This window comes from Schistocerca serialis, chromosome 5 (assembly GCF_023864345.2).
Source record: "Schistocerca serialis cubense isolate TAMUIC-IGC-003099 chromosome 5, iqSchSeri2.2, whole genome shotgun sequence".
NCBI classification, from domain to species: Eukaryota; Metazoa; Arthropoda; class Insecta; order Orthoptera; family Acrididae; genus Schistocerca; species Schistocerca serialis.
In genome coordinates, this window is record NC_064642.1 from 613,073,954 (window position 1) to 613,090,029 (window position 16,076).

A 16,076-nucleotide genomic window follows, 5' to 3' on the forward strand; every position below is an offset into this window, starting at 1 on the left:
ATGCTGTCAGAGGATCAGTTTCTTCAAGTTACAAAGGAAATAGAAGCATTAATTTAATTCACCATTGTAGTTTGATATATCATGATGGTAATGTTTTTAAAAAAACTTTTATTGATGTGCAGCAATTTTTGTTTATTCAGTAATAAATTTTTCTAGCCTTGCAAGCACTTTGTGATGGCTCTTTGGTGTAACTGGAGGTAAAATACAGAATGTGTGTTGTGACTGTCTAGTTTCCTCTTCCTCAGATATGCATAAATGAAACTTAATGCAACAGAGGAGAAAAAGAAAATTGTAGCTACTCATTTAAAACAAAGCTAGCATTCTGTGTCTCATGCTTTTTGATTTCTACTATCTCTAGTAGTGGCATGTTTTTATCATTCTTAGATGTATAGGGGATAGGCAAAATAATGTGAACACCTGTACTTACTTGGGAATGGTTTATTAATAAGGGGTTGGATCCCCATTGGCCCATAATATAGCTATGATTTTTCTTGGAATACTGGCATATAATGAGTGTATAGTTTCCAGTGCACTGTAATGCTGCTCTTCAATCAGAACCTCTACTAACACCTGTAGCAATGAGGGAGGCAGAAATCTGCTCCAGAGTCTGCGCTCCAATACCGTCCTCAAAGGTTCAATAATGTTAAAGTCAGGCATCTGCGCTGGCCAGGGAAAGCACTGCAGTTCAGTTGCATGCTCCTGATATCACGATTGTACTGTCCTGGCTGGGTGGATGGGTACATTATTGTCCTGAAATATGGCAGCATTGTTGGGGAACAACATTGAATCATGGGGTGCACCTGAAACCTAAAATGTTCACATAATCATTGGCTGTAACACGGCCATCGAGGCTAATGATGGGACCAGCAGAATACCATGCTATGGCTGCTCACACCATCACAGTTTGCGTTAGCATATGACAATCTCTGTCACTTAGTCTTGATTTGTGCCCAATATTACATTTACACTACACAGTGATATCCTTCCATGTTTGGTGTAGGCTGTCATGACTGTTGAAACAGTTGCTCTTGAGACATTCAGTAAGTTGGCTGTCTTGGTTACTGATGCCCTAGCTGATCGGGCCCCCACAATCTGCCCTCTTTGGAACTCTGTTAGCTCCTTCACTGCACATCAACCTCGTTCTCTGAATGCAAATACGAAGTGTGCACTACTTGTAAACAACCTTCAGTGACGCCTAGTCTGTACTAAACATGCAGAGTCCAGCACAACACATGCCTTACCTGCATTGTTGAGTGTCAAACACAACTATTCCATTACTACCACTGTTCACATTATTTTGCCTATCCTCTGTATGTCACCTTGTATATGAAATGTGTTTAATATCATCTTCACAGTTTTAAGTGTTGTAAGTTTTGTATTAACTTATACTTGTCTCACCTATTTTATCTCCAGTTGTGACAGTAAATAATCACATGACAATTTTGAAATAAGCCTAAAACTGAGTAGTGGATAAATAAAAATTGTTGTAGAATATCAAGAAACTTTTTTCCCCCTGGAAATGGCACAGATTAAAGTTAAACATTTCATCTTCACTGAAGACATTAAAGACAAAATTGTTGAACAACAATCCCTGCAATTACCTCTCTCTCTCCTTTTATGGAAAAAGTAGATGGTGTATGCCAGGGTTTGTATGTCTGAAACATGCTACATACTGGTAGGTGATGCACAGGATACAGCTTCACTTCAGTTCAAAATAACAGTGTCTTGTGACTTTCCCACCCAGCTGTCACAGGCATCACACCTGCAGATGACCTTTCATGTTCACCAGACCAACAGACGGCAACATGAGCACCACCAGTGTGTCAATGCCCCTGCGGACCTGCTTGATTCTGCAGGTTACATTGTCCCAAGTAGGTCCAACTAAGCTGAATCCTGGCACTGCTCAGGACTGTAGGCCAGCACCAAGCAGTCATTTCATTCAAGTCCTCTGGACCAGGCACTGATCACAGTAGTGGTCCACCAATCAGAGCTGTCGCTAAGGAAACCATCAGAATCTTCAACACAATGCGACTGCCAGTAACTGCTGCACGTGCAGTAGTGGTCCACCAATCAGAGCTCTCGCTAAGGAAACCATCAGAATCTTCAACATTATGCAACTGCGAGTAATTGCTCACATGCAGCTGCCCATGGATACCTCAGCCATTGCCAGGAAGTGATTATCTACACCAGTGTTCAATCACTCTGGTGTGATAAATGACACTGGAAATTGCAGAGGGCTTTGATATGGATCGTTGCCACTACTTTACATTCTAACTGTTCAACTCCAGAGTGAACTCAGACCTAAGTTTGTCCATTACTGGCGCTCACTTACAAATTTGTGTAAAATCAGTGATTACCATGAGCCACCATAAATAGTCTTTGTAAATAACACTCCAAGAAGGAGCTCCTGTGTATATGTTTTTAATAAATTTGTTCTGTAATGTTTACTTGGGCTGCATTCTCATTGTGCCTGCACTGGAAGGAAACATCTCAACTGGTGATTAGGTATTTGTCCATGCTTGTACTATGCCCCACATAAACAGTGGCCTGTACACCGTGAGTTTGCCGATATTGACTTCCATACCAGCATGTCTAACTCATCAGAGGTTACTGCCCAGGTACTGCTGCTGCTGCTCCAGAACACCCAACATGCCATGGAAGCAATCGTAGAGAAGATGGTGGTCATCAGCATAATACCCCTGGAATTCTCCAACCACATGTCACACATGAATTCCCTGGTGAAATGATCCTGGGTGGCACTTCCACCATTGCAAACATTTGACAGAAAAGTTGAGCCATGGCCAAACTACATGGCCAGAATGGGGAAATGCTTTAGGCTTTGGTATCTCAGGTGATGCTCAGCAGTGCGTGTTCTTTTTGAAGTATGGAGGGCCTGAAATTTACCACTTACTGCAGCAGCTCAACCTGGAAGTGGAGCACCACACTCTTCCACTCTCCATGATTAATGTTCATCCATCATCAATGTCTACCATCCCCCAAAAATTGAAGACATGACATGCTTTGCAGGGGGCAAGTTTTCACAAAGATGGAGTTGCAGGATGTTTACTTTCAGTTCCCTTTGGATGAAGTGCTGTGAAATATTTTAGTGGTCAACATCCCTGTTGGTCTTTCTGCTATAACAGGCTTCCTGTTGGCATCACCAGTGCCTCAGCTAATTTTCAATGATATTTAGAAAACCTGACTTTTGATGTGCCCAGAGCAGCCAATTATCTGGTCAACATGATTGTTGTGGGTAAAAAGCTCAAGATTTAATGACTGGCATAGACACCCTATTTGTTGTATTCCAGCAGACCAACTTCAAGTGCAACAAGGACAAATCCTGATTTCTTTTACCACAGGTCAAATATCTAGGCCATGTCTTAAGTGACTGAGGAAAAAAGCCCATGGCACACTACATTCAAGCTATCCAGAAACTTCCCACTACTAAGGACACTAAATAACTCTCCAATCTATGTTAGGTCAACTCAATTATTATAGGAAATTTAATCCCCCTGCAGTAGCCATCGGTTACTATGGAAAATGTGAAATAGAATTGGACTTACAAATGTGACAAAACCTTCAGGGATCTAAAACAAGTTGTTCATTATCCAGCATGGCTTGCAATCTATGAACCATCTAAGTCTTTGATTGTGGCAGCTGATACATCAGACAACAGCTTGTGCATGGTCCTGGCTCATGAAGTTGGTGGGGTGGAACAACTCATTGCTTTGCATTTATCTCCAAAACTTTAACACAGGCACAGTCCAACTACAGCCATATAGTGAAGGAAGCCCTCGCTATTGTTTTTGCCCTGAAAAAATTCCGTGATTACATGTTTACATTTTGACTGACCATAAACTTCCTGTACCATGATTCAAGACCAACTTGAATATTCCAACCAGGATGGTACATTGTCTTCAGCAGTGGCATTATTTTTGTCCAGGTACTCCTGTGATAACGAGCATTGTTCTGAGGATTCAGTCATCTGAGAAGTGCTCCATCTAGTGAACCATCATCGGCCAACAGATCGCAAACACCTGGATCTTCCAGACATATAGCTTTTTGGTATTTCACAACAAATTATCCACCCTTAAAGGCAACCTATTACTACAGGGGAACAGTGGTCACAGTCCCAATCACTCTGGTGATGTGTATTGTCTCTTCTCCATGAGGGACAGTGGCAGATGATTCTGACTGTGCAACTGGCTAGACATAATGTATATTGGTGTGAGATTGACACCAACATTGCCAGTGTGGCTGCAGCATTTTAATCCTGTCAGAGTAAAAAAGCAGCACCTGCTCAGTGCCTTTGCCAGATACCTCAGACATGCCACAATTTAGATTTTGCAGGCCCCTTTTTGGGTTATTCCTGGTTCATTGTTATCAATGCAGGTGGTGGATTCTCTTATGCATCACACATGTTGTCCCAATCATCAGTTTAAATGATTAAAGCTCTGACACATATTTTTTTCCATCAAGGGGCTCCCAGAAACTATAGTCACTGTTCATGTCTACTGAATTTTCCACTTCACCTTGGTGCGCATGGTACCCTTCCAGCCAACATCCAGTGAACTGGCAGTATGGTTTGCCCACACTTTTGAATCACACTTAGCCAGACTGCACCTACACCATGCTCTTGACGAAATGCTGACCCTTTTTCAAGTCTCATACCTCCACCCCTAGATGAGAAACTACATGTTAGGCCACGCCATCCACAACTCTCCATCCTGCATTCTACTAGATCAACACCCCCCCCCTCTCCCCCCCCCCCCCTCATCACCACCTCCTCAGCAGACATCCCACCACTATATAAAGGATGAGGTCTGGGCACTGGTCCACTCTAAGAACTGCCGATGCTGGTTGCTGGCAGCTATCACCCATCTTTTGCTTCAGACAACTTCACAATGGCTCCACGTGCCACAGATATATCTACTATCTGCATGCCCCCCACCTCCCATGCCCCCAAGCTTGCTGATCCTTCCAACAACCAGTAGTCTTTCAAAGTCTTTTTCACAGTGCTGGACTAACCCCACCCCCTCCCAGGACCATTTGTTATGCCATCCAGTTAGTGCTTCAGTAGGTCACATAGCCTCCAGCTTACAGGGAGGTCGGACCTCCATCAATCCGGGTGCCCCGGGGGAGGGAAGGATACTGTGTGTGGGCTGTTCACCCTCTCTTTGTCAGAAACCCCACTGCCATGGGATTGGACTACCCATTGAAGCCAGGAGGGCCACACCTGCAGACAACAGATAGATATGCTCACCAGGCTGACAGACAACAGCATGAATAACACCAGAGGTCACTGGCCCAGCAGACCTGCTGGCTGGGTCAGGTCTTGTGGCTGCAAATAGGTCCTCTCAGCTGTATGCTGGCACTGCCGGGACCTTTAGGTTGCTGCCATTATGTGCCAGGCAGTCATTACTTTCAAGTCTTCTGGGCCAGGTGCTGACCAAAATAGTGGTCCATCAGTCAGGTCTTTCACTAAGGAACCCATTGGAATCTGCAACACTATGCCACTGCCAGCCACCAAGGTCTGTGCAGGTGCCAGTACCTATCTCAGGCATCACAAAGAAGTGGGCTCCATACCAGAGACTGTGGAGGACTTTGGTACTGGCCAGCATCAGTGCTTTACAATGTAACTGTTCAATTTCAGGATGAAATCAGACTTTGACTTTGTCCATTATTGTGGATATCTACCCACTTATGAGCTCATGTAAAATCAGTGATTACTATGAGCAACCAGAAACAGTTCTTGTAAATAATTTACTACAAGAAGAAGCTTTTGTTTGTGTGTTTTTTAATAAACTTGTTCTGTATTGTTTACCTGGGCCATGCTGTCATTGTGCCTCAACTGGTGTAGGATGTATCACTAATGATACCACGGTATTGATATATCAGGTGTGCCCCTCCCCCAACCTATTCATATTTGTCATGAGAATTGATCCTGGGTAGGTCAGGGTTGAAACATATGTATTGATAAATTGTTATTATGAAACTAGGACAATAAGTTCAAATTGTATTGTGTAGGTTATTAACTACCGAAAGGATGACAGCAAAGCTACTCACTGATCTGACTTACCACTGAACAACAACTAGTTGTTGTTCTAATGTCTGTATCTCTCATGATTATGATGTTTCTTTCTTTGTATCCTAAGATAGAAAGGATCACAAGGGTCTATCAGCTTGGGGAATGTAATGTTCCCAATATGCTAAATGATGGAACAGTTCAGCATAATAACATGAAACTGGGCTGTTCCTAGCCATTGACCTCCCTTTCTACTCACTGGTCCCTATGGACACTGCTGACAGGAAGTCATTAATGACTAATGTTCTAGTCACATCTTCCTGAGACAGAAGCCAACAGGCACTGAGTCAAGAACTGGCCACGAAAGCCTCAACAATTTTGTTCCCTATTTAAATCCACCTGACATAGTGAGCAATGGCCAAAGGAAGCCACGCAGATGGACTCTCAGCAACGCTTATCCATTTTGTACAGTCAGTTTGTAATTGTGTAATGCTTTAATGCTCTAACCACATCTAGGACATGGCAAATCAAATTATCAGTGTTATCTATAAGCAACTGAAGCATCTATCACAAAGTCTGATGATTGATGTGGAAGTTGCCATGCAGTGAGGCAATTTGCACCATGAAGTTGTAAATGTTAATGATCAGTAGAGAAAAAAAATCACATCACTAATGCAGAAGCCATATGCCAGCAGTCATATAGCTTGGCACCAGAAACTGTATAAAATAGCATGAAGGTCAAAGTAATTCTTGTTACACTTCTCAATAAAACTTTTTTGCTTAGCTGATCACTTGAAGTGAAGATATTTCAGTCTCGCGCAAAAATTAGGAAAGGTATCTGTTTTTTATAACAGCTGATATACTGCATTTAGAAGAGCCTTGGATGTATTTAGTTTTTCCTGACAGAATGTGTTTTCATTAGAGAATCGGTGATCCCCTCTGAGAAATAAACATGCCTCAGAAAAATAATGTGTATTGTCTCATCTGAAATGCAACTGCATTTACTATTTGTACATATAACTACTAAACAAAGTTCTAGTTCCAGAAGAGTGTAAAAAAAAAGAACTTGTGCTCAAAATGACATCAAATTTGAATGGAATATCATCGAAGAAGGGGGAAACATTATGGGGAGGGGGGAGGGGCGGGGGAGAAAAAAACATTGAAAATTTTTCCACTAAATGGTACTGTAAGCATCATAATGTTAATGGGTTCAGCTACAAATGACAGATGAATTGCAATATGATGGCTGTTGCATGAGTTGCACATCAAACAAATTGTGCTGTGCAGCATGCATGACTGCACAAGTTCAGTATTCAACAGTTGTGGCACTGTTAGATAAGTAAGCCCATCCACCACAGCTCGGCCATACTACATCGGATGGGAAAAATCCATTTTTGATTGTCCTGAGGCCAAAAGCCTCATAAAAAGCAACAATGAAATCAGTTTTTAATTGTCGTGAGGCTGGTGCAAGATGTGTTCAGTATGCTGACCACTGTTTTTAGCCCAAAGTTGAAATTGGGAAACAGCATCTTCCAGAACAGATCGATGTATGTCAGGGGCCATAAGTGTGTTGCACAATGCATGCATTCAGTTTGGATACAATTGTAACTGGAGCACTGAACACAGCCAGAAGTCACATGGATTAAGATCAAGTGATATGCTCGGCCAAGTTGTAGGGAAATGATTGCTGATATTTCTGGCATTTCCAAAATGCCCCTGCAGCAGCTGCTTCACTGCCTGTGCAATGTTTGAAGGAGAGCCATCTTTCATAAAGCCACCTTTGCAAAATGAAGTGGTACCAGTTGATGTACATGCAGATTTTCCGTTGCTCATATTCTGCAATTCTGTGTAGTGACATGTCCTTTGAGATAGGAATGGGCTTCATCTGTCCACAGAATGGCCTATGGCCATTAATTGTCCACTTCCATGAGAGCAAGAAATTCTAGAGTAAACATTTGTCTTGCTGGCCAGTCAACACAAAACAGCTCCTGAACATGGGTTGTTTTTATGGATAGCAGTGCAGTATGTTTTGTAGAATTTTATGCGCCATGCTTAGAGGCATGTACAGAGTTTTGGCAATTCATTATGTCTGCATGTTTGCACACAACTGCTTGATCTCTCCTGCAATGCTGTAGCAACATGTTCTACTGATGCTGTACCAATTGTTTTTCTTCCTCTGCTGGATTGTACTTTAAAAGAAAATCTCTTTTCAAATTTCATAATCATTTTTCTAGGCCCTTGGCAGACATCTGACCAACACATTTTTTCATACCTTTCAGTGTCTGGAACTCCTGCAGATCTACTGACAGTAGAGCTTTAACAATAGCAGTTGATCATTCACTGAGACAGTCATATGGACTGCAAACTGAGGAACAGCTGTGGATGCTGCGTCTTTTATTTTGCATATTCTAGCACTTACAATGCCAGCTAGTGGTAAAACTTTCATTAAATTTCTTTTGTTTCTGTAACATTTACCCCTTCTTTGATAAAACTCCATTCAAATTTTATGTTATTTGACATCGTTCTTAGCAGTGCATGGCATTTTAAAACTGGTACTTTAATTATAATCACCCTGCATATTTCTTAACTACTCCACTGTATGATAAAATGTGTAAATGAGATGTGTGCCATGGTTAATGGCTGCACATAAATATCACAATGAACAATCTATCTTACAGAGATCTTACATGATAATATGTGAGAGAATACACAGTGGTCCATAAGATGACATTCGTGAGATTATCCAATTGCCACCATAAAGGGTTTATTTTGACATATTTTTTCTCTCACTAGTTCACGTGTGAATTACAGTGATGTGTGTCTAGATTTGAATGTGTTCCTAATTTATGCTCCTATTATTAATTATTTTAATTTTACAAAATCATTTTCTTGTGACTATTGAGTTAAACTAAGTCTTTGCTTGCCCTCTGTTTCAGGAATCGTACCCAGTCCTTCCTGAAAAAGACAGTACTCATTTGAACTTCATCAATACCGTGCCATGTAGAATTGAAATTGTTAATCCTTTCAATGGCTTACAAATAGTTAATGGTTCTTCAAACTTTGTATTTAAGAATGTGAACATAAAAAATATAACTGCTTATGACTTCATGGTTTTTGCTCCATCTGAATGTAGTCACTTGTTGATTACTCAACAACAGCTATACATTAATGTGTTAACCTCTGAACAACAGGTACGTTTAATTATTTACATATGTATTGACATCAGGTAAAAATCTCTCTCAACATTTCTGTGTTACAGGTAGAGGAGATAATTATATGTGCAGTAAATTCTCAGCTAATGGCCTACGTTACACAGTTTGAAGATCTGAACAAAACTCTGAGTGGAAAATCGAAAATTAGGTACAGTTCAGAATATATGGATCTTCAGTATCGTATGATAAAAGTAAGTTCTAATCTAACAGTCTGGTATTACTTTTAGTTTGTTACTGCTAGAGATCAAATAATATTTACTACTAACCAAATGAAACATCTGTGTCTAGTAGACTTAAATTGAATTTGTGGATATTAAAGTCCGTTGCTGTAGGAACTTTCGCTCACTTTTCCTCTAGGATTTGAAGAATACTTAGAATGCAAAAATTATCATTCAGTATTCAATCTTGCATTGTAATGAATTGAACACAGTAGGTGTAGATTGGTTAGTAAGAACATTCAGGCATGTTTTTTATTGATGATATCTTCCGGGGAGCTACCTTTCAACTGTGATTATTTGGTGGATTTTAGAAGGTTATTTTAAATTAAGAAATGTATATATGGGACAGTCTATTGACAGAATGCCAAACTGCTGTTATTCCACAACAACTGCACTAAAATATTGAATCCTCCTTGATTTCAATGTTACATAGAAGTGTGTGTAAAAAACTTGAGGCAAAAATATAAAGCATACAAAAATTAAGAAATATTACTCTGTACTGATGTTCAACTATATCTACATCTACATCTGTACTCTGCATTCATACATATTGTTAAGTCACCGCATATTTCACTTCTTCGTATTAAACTAATGAAAGATGATCATGGAGAAAAGTTATTTACATAAGTAGCATACAAAAAGAACTTCTCACTGTGTGCATATTTTTTTTATCTATATACAGATGTGAGGAGAGAAATGTGAGCACAGAGCATCACCAATATGCAAAGGCGATGGAGTATCTCCACCTGCAATGGAGGAGTTGCTTATAGTTTGGCATCACAGCATGGAGTTGTCATGGAAATTCTCAGAACAAGAAAGGTTGGTGACAATGATCACATTCTGAAACAAATGAAGAATGTCCTGTAATCTGTCACTTACATCTGTGGTAACATAGTAAGTGCTTCTGTCATAAGCTTGGGTATGAAAAGTAGTTGAATAGCAATCTGTATACCTGACATTGTAATTGTTTTATGGGAGAAGAAAAATACAGAAGAGTTTATTAAGACTGGTTGCATGATTTCATAGCCATCAGGCATATATGTGAGCTCTCTTACAGTCCTCGACTCTTTGCAGATGGGAAAGGAGTTACAGGATAGAATTAGTGGCACTGCATAGTAGATCCAGAGCATCAAGAAACTACAAGAAGGTGACATAAGACAAAACTCAAGGTAAAAGTGATCAGAAAAGCATCAGGGTGACAGATCACTAGTGAAGTTGTTGACTCGGTTTCAACATATAAGTTGTGTAAACACTTCATTTTGGTACCCAAGGCGGTGGACATGGATAAGGGGCACTGAAATAAGAGAGCTTTTGGGATAATAACAAGATTTTTTAAAAAAATAATGGAAGAATATACAACACTGCCTAGAGCATCCAGAGTAAACAATGAAGAAGATAGAGGTGAGCACACACTGCAGTGTTGTGCAATGTAATTAAAATATTTAAGAGAAAATTATTTTGTTTTATGTGGTGTAAAACATGTAAGTGAATTATCACAAAAAAGGGATAAATGAGATTAATTGACCATAGCAACCAAGTACAACTAGAAGAAATATTTACATGTTGAAATTACCGTTGACACGAGTCAAGAAATATTACCTTGAAGAAATATTTGCAAGTTGAAATTAGCATTGACATGGGTCAATAAATATTACCTTGAGAAAATGGAAGATTTTGATTTTTCTGATTCCAAACTTATGAGTGTATCCACAATTTATGATAACACTGATGTTAATCAACACAATGGCAGGACAGATTTGCTTTGCAGCACAGTGATTGGTGAGCTGACTGTGGCAACGGCTACACAGCAGCTCAGTGAGACATCACTGTGCCCATGCGACACATCAGCAGTTTGGTGCAGCTAGCAGTGATACTGATTAGGTGAACTGTAATCAGCAGAAAACTGAAATACTATTGTTAGTAGTTTCTTGTGTGGAAGGTGATAGAAACATATGTTGCGAATTGTAAGCAGCTGCCTTAGAACGTAATCTTATTAGTGAAGGTGTCTATATTCCACTTGAAAATTGCTAACAGAGACACTGATGGACAGGAATAATCACAGGCAATGATAGATGACATGAAACACAGTACATACATAATAGAGGTGGAGCAGAACATTTATAACGAAAAATGCTACAGATTTCACCACACGGGACACCAGGATAACGAACATAAATAACATTCATGGAGACTCAGGTCGGGCTCCCAACATAAGGCTGCTATTGGACTCTCATTAAGGAATTTATCCTCCTCAGGCACTAAGTATATTTTGCACCCATTGGTCATGCTGGCTACCAAACTGTTGAGCAGTTCTTGGGAGGATATGGCCAACACCTCTCAAGGCGATTGTCATTTCCTTTACGGTTAGGGGATGGGGTGTTCATTGAGAATTATGTCCGCCAAGAGCATCCTAGGCGTGCTCTATGGGGTTTAGGTCTGTGGAAAACACAGGCCATTCCATAAGTTCAATAGCTCCACTTCCCATTGTGCCGACACCTCAGCAGTCCTTTGTGGATGGCGTTGTTGTCCATAACCAGAAAATTGGTTCCCACCACACTCCTAAACTGATGGACATGATCCAGAATAATCTCACTGCCATATTGCTGTGCTGTAATGCTACATCATGCAAAGGTATGTAACAGTGTTCAGCCGTTGTGCGTAATGCCTACACACACCATAATGCCTTGGCTATATCAATAGCATTCATGAACATTCTGTGGTGTGTAACACCCCCCCCCCCCCCTTCCCCCCCTGCCTTCCCTCTCCTATATCCATGAGTACTCGCATACTGGTGCACACATCAGAAAAATGGGAGAGAATGAAGAAAACACAAGGTGGGAAGATGTCATGTGCATAGGACATCAAAACCCATGCCAGAGTTGAGCAACAGGGCTAACTGGATGGTGGACCTGACACAACAAGAGCAAGACAATAGCAACCTATGCAACAATGAGGTGCAACAAACTCTCAACACAATACTGTCAATGGGTCAAGTACAAGTCACAATCCAAATTGAGACCAAGGAGGAAACCCAGTACCAAAGCAAAGTTATCAATGAGTAGTCAGTAGTACGGTGGAGATAGTAACAAATGCAATCAGATGAAGTTCATGACTTCCTGAGTGGTTGAGGTGTGGCAGTATACATGCTGGCTGCAAGAGACACTATTGGCTGGTGTAATCACATGGTGAGACGGTGGCTCACTCACTAGGTAAGTCCAGCACTGCGACAACACTGCCCTCTATAATCCATTGAGGTCCATTTGCTGCAGCAGGCATTCAACTTCCATGCAGCCCAATACCAGACTCGTGATGTTAACTGATAGATAGAATCACTTGCCACAGTGAAGTGTGATTCATTGGAAAACATAACTCTGATCAGTGTTGCTGACCCAACCAACATGTTCCCTGCACCAACAAAATCATTCTCGAGGATGGCATGGTTGAAGTGGCTTGCATTTAATAGGCTTCCAGTCATACACACAAGTCCAATTTAATTGCTGCAAAATGGTTCTTGCAGCCACATGTGTACTGGTAGCGATTGCAAGGTGTGCAGCAATCTGCATAGGGGTGAGGTGTCTGTTGCTTTTCACCACTAGGGCTGTATATCAATCCTCTTGTGTGTGGTGGTCAGTCTCTGACCATCAACCTGCTTCAACCTGGCATTTCCTCCATCAGTACCCTTTCTTAAATGTGAGGTGACACTTTTGGATACAGTCATTACTGTAGCCACAGTAGTGACATTTTGACTGACTTTGAGCCATTTAACCATTCATCCATGATGTGTGTGTGGTGGTCTTCAGTCCTGAGACTGGTTTGATGCAGCTCTCCATGCTACTCTATGCTGTGCAAGCTTCTTCATCTTCTAGTACCTACTGCAACCTACATCCTTCTGAATCTGCTTAGTGTATTCATCTTTTGGTCTCCCTCTACGATTTTTACCCTCCACACTGCCCTCCAATGCTAAATTTGTGATCCCTTGATGCCTCAAAACATGCCCTACCAACCGATCCCTTCTTCTAGTCAAGTTGTGCCACAAACTTCTCTTCTCTCCAATCCTATTCAATACCTCCTCATTAGTTACGTGATCTACCCACCTTATCTTCAGCATTCTTCTGTAGCACCACATTTCGAAAGCTTCTATTCTCTTCTTGTCTAAACTGATTATCGTCCATGTTTCACTTCCATACATGGCTACACTCCATACAAATACTTTCAGAAACGACTTCCTGACACTTAAATCTATACTCGATGTTAACAAATTTCTCTTCTTCAGAAACGATTTCCTTGCCATTGCCAGTCTACATTTTATATCCTCTCTACTTCGACCATCATCAGTTATTTTACTCCCTAAATAGCAAAACTCCTTTACTACTGTAAGTGTCTCATTTCCTAATCTAATCCCCTCAGCATCACCCGATTTAATTTGACTACATTCCATTATCCTTGTTTTGCTTTTGTTGATGTTCATCTTATATCCTCCTTTCAAGACACTGTCCATTCCATTCAATTGCTCTTCCAAGTCCTTTGCTGTCTCTGACAGAATTACAATATAATATCATCCATGATATTAAGCACTAAAATGATGTCTTGCAGTCATGTTGTCATACACATGGAATGTTGCACTAATTGGCTCTTAACAATTTTTGTCAAACATTATATTACATGAACTGTTGAATGTATATGGAGCATTTGTGCACAGGTTTTGCTTCAGTTAACATGTTATGTCCCCTACATTTTCTTTTACTATCATTTGTTGGGTGTTTCATAGCACTTGTAGGTTGTACCATAGCAATTGACAGTTGTTCCTTAGCAAGTGTCAGCTTTTCCTTGGCAGTTGTCAAGCAACATATATTGTTGTTATCACTGAATGCTAATCACCACATACAGAATGGACAGCAGTCTGTCAGAAGTAATAAAGAGATTGAAAGGACTGTCAAATAGTGTGGCTTTAGCCACTAAAAAGAGCCATCTCTTACTGTGAAAGCCAATAAAGATATGTTGTCAACCAGTACCACAATTTTAAAAACATGAAGGGAAGAGTTAGTTACAAAATTAGAGTCTTCAAATGATAAAATTTCCAATAGAAAAACAACCTAAGAAAAATTACTCAAGGAATTACAGCTTTAAATGGAAAATCGATCAATTTAGTCAGGAATGAGGTTGTAGTACAGCAGGATGTAGAACAGCTTAAGGAGGTAGATGGTAAAACAAAACATACAGGCACTACCCACTTGGAAGTTTGAAAGCATTACTAGTCAAATCTCAGACTTGTGAAATTGAGTAGATGCATTAGAATGAAATGGACAAAATGTTGAAATAACTAGTGCTCTGAATACTTTGACTAATTGGAGAAGCATTTGCAAGCATTAGTAGAATGAAAGGTGCAAGAAAAAGTAGATTCCACTAGTGCTACACCTAATTCTGTGGACAGTACTGTTGAACATGATAATGAATTTCAGATTCCAGAAGTTATGGGTACTGCTACAAAATACACAGCTGATACTTAGAAATAAGATCACTGTATCTAACTGTGGGTTATCGAATGATTTGATAGAAGAATTGTAGATAGGAAATGGTATGAATTGTCAAAACAATTTTTAAAATTTAGACGAGATGGTGAGATACATCTGACCTATTTCTTAAGAGTATTCCCTTGTTTTCTACCCAAGAGATGTGAAGATTCCAAGAAAGTAGATTTTACACTGAGTCATTTAGTAGATGATGCAGCAGAATTGAGAACTGGTCATTCTGAAGAATTTGAATCTAAATAAAGAAAGGAGAGATTTCACTCAAGGAGAGAATCAGAATAAGGAAGGCAATCAATCTTATGTATAAAAGATACAGCACTGGAGGAAACAAAACAAGAAATAATCAAATGAATAATAATTGACAGGTATTTGTACCCAGTAACACATATGCCATTGACACTATAGTAAAAAATAATATGTTTCCCTAAAGAAAGGAATGAAAGGGGTAATTATTCGGTAAAAGTAATGGAAAACTGTCAACATCACAGAGTATTGGTCAGAATCCAGGATGTAACACCATAATCATAGGACCATATACTGAGAGGTTAATAGCTTTCACACTTACTATTCTCTCAAGGGAATGGTTATTGGAAGAAGATAAGGTGGTAGGAAAAGAACACAGAACCAATAGTAATAGCAAATGTGTGAGGAAAATATGTAGACATTTAGATAGACTCAGCTATCCTAGGAATTTTTGGAAACACTTAGAAATAAGAATGTTTTTGTTGTGGTCTTCAGTCCAGAGACTGGTTTGATGTAGCTCTCCACACTACTCTATCCTGTGCAAGCTTCTTCCTTTCTGAGTAACTGCAGCAACATACATCCTTATGAATCTGTTTAGTGTATTCATGCCTTGGTCTCCCTCAACAATTTTTACCCTCCAAGCTTCCCTCCAATACTAAATTGGTGATCCCTTGATGTCTCAGAATGTGTCCGACCAACCAATCCCTTCTTTTAGTCAGGTTGTGCCACAAATTCCTCTTCTCCCCAATTCTATTCAGTACCTCCTCATTAGTTATGTGATCTATCTAATCTTCAGCATTCTTCTGCAGCACCACATTTTGAAAGCTTCTATTCTCTTCTTGTCTAAACT

The 16,076-nt window shown here is 40.1% G+C and overlaps 1 protein-coding gene across 1 annotated transcript in view; it reads left to right on the forward strand.

The window, feature by feature from the left end:
- LOC126482132 (peptide transporter family 1-like) overlaps positions 1-16,076 on the forward strand; it is a 314,290-nt gene that overhangs the window by 169,119 nt on the left and 129,095 nt on the right. The window contains exons 11-12 of the mRNA XM_050106109.1: positions 8,962-9,216; positions 9,285-9,428. Of these exons, the coding sequence (XP_049962066.1) occupies positions 8,962-9,216; positions 9,285-9,428 (399 nt within the window). The remainder of the gene's footprint in view (positions 1-8,961; positions 9,217-9,284; positions 9,429-16,076) is intronic.